Source organism: Taudactylus pleione, unplaced genomic scaffold (assembly GCF_031769625.1).
Source record: "Taudactylus pleione unplaced genomic scaffold, aTauple2 ptg000502l, whole genome shotgun sequence".
Taxonomy (NCBI): Eukaryota; Metazoa; Chordata; class Amphibia; order Anura; family Myobatrachidae; genus Taudactylus; species Taudactylus pleione.
This window is the reverse complement of record NW_028284904.1, coordinates 6169217-6183663: the sequence shown is the minus strand read 5'-3', so window position 1 is coordinate 6183663 and position 14447 is coordinate 6169217. Positions and strand designations below refer to the sequence as shown.

Genomic DNA, 14447 nt, shown 5'->3' with positions numbered 1-14447 from the left:
ATATTGCCAATTTTTTATTTATCTAACGACAACTTGCCTTTCAATTTTTTTTTCTTTACTACAGTAAAAGTAGCTTTACCAAATCCATGGTGTGACTTAAGCCCTTGGGCATGGTCCTTCATAGAGGACGAGGAAGTTGACGGCCTTGCATTATCATGATGACTGCTGGAGGCAGCTACAACATTTGGTTCTTGGCCTTGCTCTCCTGTCATGTGAAAGCCCTCCATATTGTCTGCGGTCTTGAAGCAGTGTCACAAGCACCAATAGTGTAGCCAAGGTGTGGTTACAAAATTCACACACGTGCAGTCGTGTGCACACAGAAAAAAAATAGACAAAAGACACTATTTTTTTTTTATTTATTTTTTTCGGGTCCAGAACTTTGGCCAAGAGCACAGATTGATGACGACTGGAGTCAGGCAGCACTAGGTTGCGTTACTGTATCTTGTATGGCTAAGCCTAACACGCACACCCAGAAAAAAAATAAAAAGACAATATATATATATTTTTTTTTTTAGGCTCCAAAACTTGGGCCCAGATGGACGCAGCAGACAGCACAGCACCAGCCCAGATGGTTCAGCACCCACCCAGATCGATAAGCAACAGCCCAGATGGACATAGTAGACAGCACAGCAGTGACAGCACCAGGTGGATCAGCAGTGCACCAGCCCAGATGGATCAGCAACAGCACAGCACCAGCCCAGATGGATCAGCACCAGCCCAGATGGACACAGCAGACAGCACAGCACCAGCCCAGATGGATCAGCAACAGCCCAGATGGACACAGCAGACAGCACAGCACCAGCCCAGATGGATCAGCAACAGCCCAGATGGACACAGCAGACAGCACAGCAGTGACAGCACCAAGTGAATCAGCAGTGCACCAGCCCAGGACACAGCAGGCAACACAGCACGGCACCAGCACAGGTAAGTACTACCTCTCCCAGCCCTACACTACCCACCATCCCTGTTCAGTCTCCACAGCTGGAGTGAAATGGTGGCCGCCGTGTGGTCCCTTATATACATAGAGCCGAAAGCTTGCGAGCCTCGACATTTCGTCTCTATGGTTTTGCCTTGGTTTGAGATCCGGGACCGGTGGGGGGATCCAAACGCATGTTCGTTTCTCACTCCGGATGTCAAAATTCGGGTGGGTTGGGATCTTTAAGATCCGAACCTGCTCATCTCTAACCTAAACTCATTGGCTGCAACTCTGCATGCTCCATATTATTGATCAAATCACTGTTTCATAGGTTGTTTCATGAGTGACCTAAAACAGCTGCCGTTAGTTCCTGTTAAACCATGTGTGGCCGGGCCTGCCTCACTTAGAGCCCGAGTAGCATACTGAGGTCACAGTGGTATCCTAAACGCATTTGGTATGGATTCCCGGCCGCCACATGACCAACAGTTCGAATCCCGGCTGCGGCAGCCAGAAAAAATAGCAGAGCCCGGCAGCGGAAGACCGGCAGCGCTGGAAATCCCGGATCATCGTCGATCGTCTCTATACTATACTAACCCCCCTAACCCTAACCCACCTTAGGGGTGCCTAACCCTAACCTCCCCCCAAGTGCCTAACCCTAACCCTTCCCCACTAAGTGCCTAACCCTAACCCCCCCTTCCCCGCTGCCTAAACCTAAATCCAAGGGGGGTGCCTAACCCTAACCTACCCCCAGGGATGCCTAACCCTAACCCTCCCTCCCCCTAACCTAACCCTCCCGGGGGGTGCCTAACGCTAAGTCCCCCCCGGGTAGCCTAAACCTACCCCTCCCCCCCGCGGCTTTCCGCTTGCAGTGCCCGGCATCCCTTCGGTCGGGAAAATGACAGGCATCTGGATTATAGACGCCTGTCATTTAACCGTAGCCGGGATTGCGGATTCTAGATGCCGGCGGTTGGGATTGCGACCGCCGGCATCTTAAACGTATCCCTCCTAAACATCCCCTAGTCACATGTGATGTTACTACAGTCATACAGCTATTATTGTTCTGCCAATAACGTGAAGTGATGAAAAACCTTTTATGAATAGTCACCTACAGCCTACACATAGCATCATTACTCCTGCCTCCATAACAACACCTTACTGACCTGATGTTACCTGTAATGATTTCATTATTATTTACTTTTATTTGTAAGGCACCACAAAGTGTCCTCAGCACCCTGCAGGGTAAACAAAGAAACAATTCACAGTAACAGAGTATTAGGGCATAAGTACAATACACTTTGCTTACAATCTCTTTAAAAGCATTTTAAGGGGCCTATCCATTAGCAGAGTCTTTCTGAGAGATGAAAGACAAAAGATGTCTTTTGAAAATTCTGGTGGCTGTGCTGAACGATATCTCTCATGTACATGACAGATTTTGGCGAACGATGAAATAATATCATTCAGAGAGTGGAATTTTTTTAAAAATTGTATGAATATTCATTGAAAATATCGCTCGTCGTTCATCGTTTACCGCATATAAACTGCCCGATATTTCTAATATCTGGCAGCGATATGTGATAATTGACCAACATGTTGGAGAGATGAAAGATCCAATTTATCGGCCACGGGAGTGCGCATCTGCCATCGTTCAAGGCCTATCCAGAGCAGATAAATTGAACGATATATCGTTCAATCGTTCAATTTATCTGCTAATGGATAGGCCCCTTAAGCCTTAGCGGTAGTTATTACAAATGAACAATGCAATTAGTCATGGCTAGACATTTTTTTCCAAATATTGATTAGTTCAGGAATCGTGAATCAACTTTCAAACTAAATAACAGACATTTTAGTAATGTAATGATAAAATAATATTGTTATGGTGAAATGCGTAGGGTCCCAAACTATGGTTTATCCGCTTTTCTGTATCTATCTGCACAGTTCAGTAGATGTTGCTGTAGTTGGTGGCTCGTTTTCAGCAACTACAACAAAACATATTAGAACATGATCCTTTCTATTTTGTGCCACTGGTAGCTGGTTGTATTTAATGATGTCCCGTAACGTCTGTCAATCAATAAGATAACAGAGATACATTGTATCTAGCTTTGGCTGATTGTAACTGCATTTGTAAAAATTTAAAGGATACGAGTTACTATCAATGCCACTATGGATTTCCATTAACGGAACTGCTAATAAGTGCATTATTCAAGGTATACATTTATCCCTAGTAGGAATTCACTTTTAGTATCCATGAAACAGAGGTCTTATTAATTAACGGATTGATCAGCTTTAATAGTATTGGTGATTAGAGCACACAGCTGGTGTTCAGTTTTAAATCGTTTTATATGTACATGCTGCCAACATTTTATTGATTCACTGCAGTGAATACATTGCTACAATTGTTTCAATTTATATGCTACTTATATATGTGTCAATAAATTCACTATTGTTTATTGGTGTGTCTCCTGGGTCCCCTCAGACTTTTATGCACTGTCTCATTTTTCTGTAATATGTCAGTTTACTAAGCCTTGGATGGAGATAAAGTGGATAGAGTACCAGCCAATCAGTTCCTAACTGCCATTTTTCAAACATAGCATGGCAGTTAGGATCTGATTGGCTCGTACTTTATCTCCATTCACTTTTATTATGATTAGCGATGTGCACTGACCCCCGGTGTTTTGGTTCTAAATCATCATCGTGGTTTGGTTTTGGCAAAACCACCCTCAAGTCTTTTGGTACAGTTTTGGATGTCTTTAAAACATTTATCAAAATGGCTAAAATCATGTAACTTGGACCTGTTTCTGTACCTATATTATTATTAACATCAATAACATTAATTTCCAGTCATGTCCTGTCAGTTTTGACCAATTTTGGCACCTGAAATCACGAGGGAGGGACTTACATGCCATCCAAAACATGCGAGATACCGTTTTTAGATCTGAGATTCAACTTACGGGAAGACCCAAGTCGGGACTTGGTTCGACTCGAAACTCCAAAGTTCGGGTGTTTTCAGTTTTTAGCAGAATCAAACCATCATCTCTAATTATTATGTATTATTATTATTGTAATTGTTGTTGTTATTATTATTATTATTATTATTATTATTATTATTATTATTATTATTATTTTAACAGATTCAGTCAGTGACACAAAAAACTACATACCGCGCCCATACAATTTGGTGCCGGGTGTAACTACAATGACCATACAAGTTGTGGGTGAGTTTGTTTCATTGTTCTTTAGGCACTTTCAAAACTAATACTATATACGTTTGTGATGACGGAGCACGTATTTATCAGAATTTTGTAGGAAAATCGCTAATGAAGAAAATTTTTGCCATTTTATATAGTTTATAATATATACATCATGCAGTAACCCATAACAAGAAATCCAGCATTTGATTTCATGGTCTTTATTGCACCAGATCACTTAATAGACACGTTGGGGATGATTTAATAAAGAGCAGTTGGATTTTTGGGGGCTACATGTGCAGTTTTTATAATGTTCGGTCTAATTATGGCAAAACTGCACATGAAATCGTTTATTGCAAAGTGCCAGTTCTGAAACTGCTTATAAAATAACACGTTAGCAGTACAGCATCGAGCTGCAGTTTTTTTTAGACGTGATTCGTATAAACAACTTTGCTTAAATCGTACATTGTTTCCGCTATCCCGTCTGTCAGAACAGAAGAGGCTAATAATCATTTAATGAATAATGTTAATAAATAAGGAGTCAATATAAATGTATTATTTTATTATTGGGCAATATCACTGTATTATTTTGTTACTGCGACAATATAAATGTATTATTTTATTATTGGGCAATATCACTGTATTATTTTGTTACTGCGACAATATAAATGTATTCTTTTAATATAGAGGCAATTTAAATATATATATTTTTTATTATGGGGGCAAAAACTATTTATGTATGACCGGGCAACACTTAATATTTTCTGATGTGTCAAACATTTCGGACCTTATTCAGAGCCTGGTGCAACGCTGATGTACTTAGAGTCGTGCGATATTTTGCAACTGCGCATTAGCGGAAATTCTCTAAAAACTCGTGTAGCGCATGCATTACATGGAGTTTACGCACAAAGGCGCTGTTGTGATAGTGACGCACGGTATCAGAAGTATCTTGGAAAACTGCTGGGCGTTCCTGGGACGATGACTGGGTGGTGGCTATTCTGGCGTGCAAAAATGGACAGGTAGTGTGAGTGCCGTGGGCGTGTCCCTAAAGTGTTTGTGTATCCAGACGCTTCATCGCTCACACTGAAGATGGAAAATCGGCACTGGCCATGGGGACTGGTACAAGTCTAAAGATGCGCCAGACTGTATTGCACGGTCTACAGGTGCTCATAGTGGGCGTCTCAGGCCTTGCACATTTAGACGGCCGGATGTACACCGGGGGAAGGGCTCTGTTGCTGCATTTGCATAAAGTCGCAGACGACGACTGCCGAAAGACACAGCGCGGTCGTGTCTGCATTTACCTCTGAATCAGGCTCTTATAGTGCACACTTGTAGCACTACAAGTGCAAGCATGCACTTGCACCAACTGTATGTTTTGTTTTTTTTTGTGCCCAAAAGTATACACCAAACATTTAATATTATAATTAGGGGTGTGCACCGGCCACATTTCGTGTTTTGGTTTTGGATCTGGATCTTTCTTCGTGTTCTGGATCTGGATTGGTTTTGCCAAAACCACCCTTCGACGCGAGTGGGCGGCACAAACACGTGGCTCATCTAGGAGTGACACTGCAGTGACAGACAGGATGGCAGTTTGAAAACTAGGCAGTAAACAGTAGATAATGCAAAGAAAAAAAAGAGGTGCAAGATGGAATTGTCCTAGGGGCACTCCCACCCACCCTTATGTTGTATAAACAGGACATGCACACTTTAACAAACCAATTATTTCAGCGCCAGGGTCTGCCACACGACTGTGGCTGAAATGATTGGTTCGTTTGGGCCCCCACAAAACAAGCTGGTAATTAATCTGTCCCTGCACAAACTCGCTCTTACGGAGGCAAGATGTCCTCATCCTCCTCATCCACCGATTCATCACCCTCATCAGTGTTGTGTACATCCTCATCCTCACAGAGTATTAATTCGTCCCCGCTGGAATCCACCACCACAGGTCCTTCTGTACATTCTGGAGGCTGGTCTCCCTGGAAGAGTTGATAATTCATTTTTATGAACATCATCTTCTCCACATTTTGTGGAAGCAACCTCCTACGCCTTTCGCTGACAAGGTTCCCAGCTGCACTAAACACTCTCTTGGAGTACACATTGGAGGGGGGGCAACTCAGGTAAAATAGAGCCAGTTTGTACAGGGGCCTCCAAATTGCCTCTTTTTCCTGCCAGTACATGTACGGACTGTCTGACATGCCTACTTGAATGCTGTCACTGATGTAATCCTTTAACAGACAGATGCACGCTTGTCGCTGCTGCTTTGAGGATGCAGGTGTGGTTACAGCCCACACAATTCACAAAGACAGAGAAAAAAAGAAGAATTTTTTTATTGTTTGTGGAGCGCACTTTGAGGGTTACACCACCCTCTAACAGACAGACGCACGCTTGTCGCTGCTGCTTTGAGGATGCAGGTGCAGTTACTGCGCATACATTTCACACACAAACACAGAAAAAAAGAAGAAGATTATTTTATTTTGGTTGGAGCGCACTTTGGGGGCTACACCACCCTTTAACAGACAGAAGCACGCTTGTCGCTGCTGTTTTGAGGACAGTATCATATGCAGTGACAGTAGACTTGTCAGAAATTGTTGGCACATCCTTCAGTCCGGACCAGATGTCCAAACCGCCCTTGACTTATGACACAGGTGCACGCTTGGCGCTGCTACTGTGTTGATTCACGTGCGGCTACAGCCCACACAATTCACAAAGACAGAAAAAAAAAGAAGAATTTTTCTATTGTTTGTGGAGCGCATTTTGAGAGTTACACCACCCTTTAACAGACAGACGCACGCTTGTCGCTGCTGCTTTGAGAATGCAGGTGCGGCTACAGCCCACACAATTCACAAAGACAGAAAAAAAAGAAAATTTTTTTGTTTGTTTGTGGAGCGCACTTTGAGGGTTACACCACCCTTTAACAGCCAGACGCACGCTTGGCGCTGCTCCTTTGTTGATGCACGTGCAGCCACAGTGCACACAATTCACAAACACAGAAAATATTTTTTTATTTTGTTTGGCTTGCCCTTTGGGGGTTACAGCACCCTTTAACGGTCAAGCCAGCCGGCCCTTTACTTATGACACAGGCGCACGCTTGGTACTACATTGTTGATGCACGTGCGGCTACTGCGCACACAATTCACAAACAGAATTTTTTTTTATTTTTTTGCACTTGAGGGGAGCACCCCTGATGGACAGAGCACCCCCTGGACAACACTACAGCACCCATTTAGGACTGGGACACTGCTCAGGACTTTGGAGTGGACACAACCCCTATGGACAACTGACTGCACAACACAGTCCAGCCAGCCACTATGGACTTTGGAGGAGTGGACACAGCCCCTATGGACAACAGCAGCACAGCGCAGCACAGCACAGTACAACACTACACTGCACTACACTACACTACACTACACAGCCCAGCCATCCCTAACTCCCACCCTCCGTCTTCACTGTCCACAGCCGAGTGAGAAAATGGCGCCGACGCGGGTACCTTATATAGGATCCAAAACCCGCGAGACCCGGAAGGCGGGATGATGACGTTTTGCCTCGATTTCAGATCCGAGTCAGGTGGGAAAAGTCGAGCCTGACTCGGATCGGCCTCGGATCGGAGGGGCTCGGGGGGGTTCGGATTTCAGAAACCCGAACTCGCTCACCCCTAATTATAATGGGGAAATAGTTACTAAAGTACAAGTTTTTTTAATTGGAGATGTTGCTCATAGCAACCAGTCAGAATCTAGCAATTATCTTCTATGAGGTGCTAGATAAATGTTAAGTAGAATCTGATTGGTTGCTATGGGCAACATCTCCAATTATAAAAACCCTCACCATAGTAAATATACCCCTTCGTCTTCCTGCAAACATTCTTGGATTGAACTTGGTAAAAATAGCTTAGAAAGATGTACAAAAGTGCATCCTATAAAATGCTCATAAACTATAGTGTCAAAAGAAAGCTCTGTACGGGAAAAAAACACTCAGCGTTTGCTGGGATAGTGTTAAAAAAAAATTTCTTTTTTTTTTTTAAACCACCTACTGTAGCCAGAAAATACAGAAATTAGTGAGGATTCCGGAGGGACCATTTTGGCATAAACCCCTCAAAATAACAGGGTTAATATGTGAAAACAGACGTACGTTAATGTTAGAGAAACCCTCACTGTGATGTTTGTGTGATGTTTGTGTTAATACGAGGACTGTCATGCCATGGTTACATGTTATTCCTGTATTGTGCCTCTCTCTCTCTCACATGCAGGTGATGTTGTAGGGATTTCAGTGAAGAACTTGGACAACCTGATGGAACTGCCAATTGGCTGCTGTGCACAGAATCTGGCAGCTCTTACTCCCACTGTAGACCTATTGGAATACATGAACTTCACAGGACAATTAACTGATGAACTTTTGGAAAAAGCAAAAAATAAAATGGCTCAAAGTAAGAAAAACCATCAAATGCCTGTGACATAGAAACTCCAACCTGCGCTACTTGTCTTAGCATAAATAACTACCAGAGCTTTATCACTAGACATTATGGGGCTTATTTACCATCGGACACAACCAGAGTAGCAAAATGCATCTAAATGTTTTCTTAGTACATTTTTGCTACCTATTCAGAGTCACAGGGGGGAATTCAATTGTTCTGCCGGCGGCTTTTTTTCACGATGCCCGACAGTTGCAATTCAATTGTTGCTCTGTCAGGGCGCGATAGCCGCCAGCGCCGGCATTTCTGCACGCACTCAGGAGGGTGCGAGCAGAAATGTGTCTGAAACACCCTGGTTAGGGCGCGCTAACCGCAGATAGCACGCCCTAACCTGAAATTAAGACAGGTTTAGCCGTTTTAGATGGCTAAACCTCGTCTTTTAGGCGGTGAAGGGGGCGATAATTAATGGGCGCCCAGAACAATCGAATATCAAACTGGGCGATCATTAATTATTCACGCCCCAAAAAACATTTGAATCACCCCCACAGATTCTGTCCCCTTTGCAAGTCTGTAGTTGTGGCTCCCTCCCCTGCACGTACCTGGGTGTGATGCGACTGAAGTATAACTGCTAAACATCACAGTACACAGTGAAAAAAACATTATAGTTATTACAGTAACTGTATTGGCCGTTTAGTACAGATAATATGCACCAAAGTGTGTTAGAGCATTTGAAATGCAAAGCGATGCAGACGCAAATAGGACATTTTTATAGGACACTTAAAAATATATATACTGTATGTGCAGGCTTCTCCTTCCCCAATTCAGAATGAGTCATTATTTTGTTGTGCAAAAAGTGTGTGGACTGCAATGTAAACTGATTTTTAAAACACTGTTGCAGCCATTTTAGTGATTTTGCATAAATGGGAGTGTTTTCAGCGTGTGTGACCAATCAAACTCAGTCACCACCCATTGTGCAACTTACACCAGGGTTATAGCACTCACAAATCAGACCCCTCCAAGCAACTACGTTGTGACTTTTCTCCACCCATTTTAGTTGCACATAGGTAATACATGCCAAGTCCACATCTTTACTGTACTTTGGCTTCAGCTGCACACCATATGCCTATATCAGCCCATTCCATTCCTATTCCCAGCCCCTAAGTCGTACACAGTCTTATGTAGGGCATATAACTGAACAAAAACTGAGCATTGCAAAAAGAAAAGTAAAACTTGTATCCAAAAAATGTTTATTATCCATTACCTATCCCTCTATCTATAGAGTATTTTCTTATAAAAAGCACTAGACTTCAGGTAATCTGCTGAGAGGCTTGTCTTAGCCACCCTGCCCCCCTGCAGTATAATGCTGTCATTCTCTGGAGAATTGGGCGAGAACCTTCAGAGTTGTATGCTCTCCTGGTAGTCCAAAATTTGTGAGTCTCTTGTACATTTTGTTAGAGGAGGCAAAAATGCTTGTAGTCAATCATCTTATACCCATACAGCAAAATTGTATGCAATGACACAAGGAGCAGATAGTCTGTGCCCAGGGCTTGTCTTAGCCCCCCTGCCCCCCTGCAGTATAATGCTGTCATTCTCTGGAGAATTGGGCGAGAACCTTCAGAGTTGTATGCTCTCCTGGTAGTCCAAAATTTGTGAGTATCTTGTACATTTTGTTAGAGGAGGCAAAAATGCTTGTAGTCAATCATCTTATACCCATACAGCAAAATTGTATGCAATGACACAAGGAGCAGATAGTCTGTGCCCAGGGTCTCTCTAAGGGTTCCAGTCACCCTAGGCTAATGTACTCTCAGAGCCCCCACCAATGTTTATGTTTGGAGTCACACAGCAGGCATGTTATGGACTTATATACAGTTTAGAAGCATTCCAGAGATTGATATACAATACAGAGAGCATTCCACAAATTCCACACAATACAGAGAACATTGAAGAGATTGAGATATAATACAGAGAGCATTCCATAAACTGCCATACAAAACAGGGAGGTATTCCAGAGACAGCCCTATAATAGAGAGCATTTCAGAGATGGATATACAGTACAGAGAACATTACAGAGACAGTTGTATAACGGATGGCATTTCAGAGAATTATATTCAATACAGAAAACATTCCATTGACCCCAATACAATACATAACATTCCAGACATTGATATACAATAGTAAGAGCATTCAAGAGTCTGATTTACAATACAGTTAGCATTTCAGAGATCATTTTTCAATATAGAAAACATTCCATTGGCCCTAATACAATACAGAACATGCCTTAGATTTATTTACAATAGGAAGAGCATTCCAAAGTTTGCAGTACAGTACAGTGAGCATCTCATATCATTATACAATACAGAGAACATTCTATACATGAATACATCAATTAGTACCCTGGCATTACATTAGCTATTAGAGAGCAAATCAAAGGTGCAGCCAAGGTTCAGTCCTGATAATCATCTAAGCAGCAGTGCCCTCCAAGTCCTTTTGCCCTACGCTGCAGCCTGATCAGCCTATTGGTTGATCAGGTACTAGTTATTGCTTTAATTTCAAAGTTATGGAAGTTAGCCTAAGTGGATTTTAAAGACCTTGCCCGTGACATCTCATAAATCATGTGGGCTAATATATATATATATATATATATATATATATATATATACACACACCTCTTCGGAACAATGGCCCAGCATTTAATTTAATAAGATGCCAAGTTAAAAAATATATAAAGACATAATAGCCCCACTAGTAAAGGCGCAAACAGTGAGTGACCCAGATTCATCAATGAGTGATATCCTTGTATTTAGTTTTTACTAATCTTAAATACTGCTCCGACCAATCGGCTCCTAACTGTCATGTGTTTGGAAAATGACAGTTAGGAGCTGATTGGTTGGAGCACCATTGAAGATTAGTAACAAGTGATAACAAGAATATCACTCGTTCATAAATCTTGGCCACTGTGCTGGTGTCTCAAGTTCAAAACTGAAAATCAGCTCCTTGTGACTTCTGGCGAGCTATGTGGCCTTAGGGCCTGATTCAGAACCGGATGCTCTGACAAGAGCGCTCGCTCTGAATCAGGGCCATCCTAACTATTATTGGAGCGGCCTCCTGGCCACTCGCATAGCTGTGGGTCACCACCCACAGCTTATGCGAGCGGCCAAAAAGATGGTCGCGATGGTCAAGACCATCGCGACCATCGGGCTTGCAACAAGACCCTTGCAGTAGGGTCTCGTTGTCCACAAGCCAGGAGTGCTTTTGGCTCTATCAGAGCCAAAAACACTCCCACTGACATCACTAGTGATGTCAGTGGGGCCGGACCCAGACGGTAGGCGTTCCCATGGGAACGCCTCCGTCTGGGCAGCCACGCCCCCGGCACGCCCACCAAAGGGGGCATGCTGTCACTCACCATCGACAGCACGCCCCCTTTGGTGCGAGACCTGGAGCGACGGCTTCCCCGTCTCTAGCTGGGTCTCGCGCATGCGCTCGATGGAGCAGCCTCCATCGTGCGCATACGCACTTGGGCAACATCGACCCGCTTGCGAGCGCTCAGCGCTCGTGAGCGGGTCTGAATCAGGTCCTTAGCACGAAAGACTAGAGTGTAAGCTCATCCTGCCAGAGACACTGCTTCTAACAAACTGTGTATAATAATTATTGCCCTTTTTACATACTGTATATACTTTTCTATGGGCCTGATTCATTACCGATCACAACTGCGAATATGCACGCAATCAGCCGATTGTTGCATTCGGCTAAAGCGTACGCATCACAGTGTTCACACAGACCCATTGCAGAGTGACTGACAGGAAGTGAGCATTTGGGGGTGTTGACGGGGGGTGGTCAGCGAAACGCGCGCGTGCCAGTGCCCTGTAACGCAATTACAGGGGTGTGCATAAATTAGTCACTGCAATGGCATACGCAGCTTGGGCTTTTCACTTTGTACCGGAAGTTTAACAATTGTGCGTGAGGCTCGATGTTACCAATGGTTTTGCAGACTATTATGGATGTGAGTAGGGGGACGTCCTTATGTTGTGCTGCGATGGCAAAGCGATCGCAGACATTAGCATATTTTAAGAAAATACTAAATAAGTACTGTACTGTTTCTTATTTTGTTTTTACTTGTTACATGCTGGATAAGACTGCAGAGTGTTACTTAGAACAGCTGCATAATTCAGTCCATGAGTGTCACTACCTTTATATAGGGATATTCAGCGCCCATTGTTTTTAGTGATATTCTGGATTAGCATATTATAGCAGTGAGACTGTGTGCGTAATCACAGCTGAGTTCCCAGTTATGTTCCGTAATGAATCAGGCCCCTATGTATTATACTTTTCTATGTTATTTTTTGTTTATAAGTATTTCTATTTGACACTGTTAGATTATTATAAATATTTGCATGATAAAATAAAGATCGTTTTGTACTGTATAAAATATAATTTCAAAAATACATTATGCAGTCCTGTAGTAAGTACAGGTCCATATGCAAACAACCCCCATACTTTATTAATGTAAATAACAGTCTTCTCTATTTATAGGTTATGGCAGACATATGGCGTGCAGGAGGTCGGGTGGATGGTTCTCTGTGTACTTTAGGACAGATGTCAGGAATTCTTGGTAAGGGCAGAGTGAAAGTGTCAGAGTAATGCCAGTATACTGCTGCAAAGGATATGCAAATATTATCCCATTGTGTTTTAGGTCAATAGTGTTAGCAATAAATACCATGGCCGGTCTGGCTGCCTGAAGGCCTGGATGAGCGGCTCCGCCTCCTGGTGCTCTGCTTGGCTTGCATGCTGAGACGGGGTGGGATGGTTAGTCATGCCCCCATGATGCGTAGCCATGCCCACATGATGTGTGGCCACGCCCTTTTTATGTGTGGCCATTCCCCAATGATGCATGACCAAAGCCCTTGTGATGTGTGGCCATTCCCCAATGATGCATGGCCAAGCCCTTGTTATGTGTGGCCATTCCCCAATGATGCATGGCCAAGACCTTGTGATACATGGCCATGTCCCTATGATGCACTAGGGATGGCCTTGGTTGGGTACCCATCGATGGTTACCATCGATAGGACCATCAGTAGCTACCATCGGTGAACCATCAATGGTTTGCATCAACTCTATGGCCACCTCTGCTCAGGGATGCAGGACGAGGGCCAATCAAAAAATGGGGATGGGACTTAGTGGTGAATGTGAACACAAATTGATACATGGGTGGAAAAGTGCATCCACCAGCCAGAACTACAGCAAATTGCAGCATGTATCTAATTCACTAAAGGGGAGATGTACTAAGCTTTGGGGATAGCTAAAGTGGTAAAGTAGCAACCTCTCAGCTCATAACTGTCATGTTAAAGGCTGTGTTTGAAAAATGACAGTTAGCAGCTGATTGGTTGGTACTTTATCTCTCTACTTTATATTTCTCTCCAAGGAATAGTGCATTGTCTAAATAAATTCAATAATACTTACTTAAAAAGCAGCATGATGAATAATGCATGTCCTAGAACCTTTCAAAGCTGCATATGATGCACCGGTAGGATCTGATAGAAAGATATTAAGTAGCTCAAACACAGAGGCCTAATTCAGAGACATATGTAATGGTGAGTTTTACGCAGATTGAGCTGTTGTTTGCATTTGCACACGTGCATTAGCCGCATTGCCACACGCTGCGATTGGTTTGCGATTACGCACTCACAGAGGATCCATTTGCAAATAAGTGACAGCCAGTCAGCATTTGGGGAAGTAACTGGGGGGGGGGTTAATAAGACGCAGACGTGTCTGGTCTTTAAACGGCGGTATATAGGCGTGCATAATTTAGCTCTAGCGATCTCCTATGCTGCATGCGAGCCTTCTACACGTCAGGAGAGCTCCAGTGTTTGCAGCTGTCAGACCTGCCGCAAGAGCTAGATGGCTTGTCAATGTGCGTTTAATATTAATGATATTTACGCTGGTA

General features: G+C 43.4%; 1 protein-coding gene across 1 annotated transcript in view; it reads left to right on the top strand.

Moving 5' to 3' along the window:
* Positions 1 to 14447, top strand: part of LOC148501811 (ovostatin-like) — a 405898-nt gene that overhangs the window by 369195 nt on the left and 22256 nt on the right. Inside the window, exons 24-26 of the mRNA XM_088449993.1 lie at positions 4045 to 4128; positions 8345 to 8521; positions 13037 to 13115. Of these exons, the coding sequence (XP_088306119.1) occupies positions 4045 to 4128; positions 8345 to 8521; positions 13037 to 13115 (340 nt within the window). The remainder of the gene's footprint in view (positions 1 to 4044; positions 4129 to 8344; positions 8522 to 13036; positions 13116 to 14447) is intronic.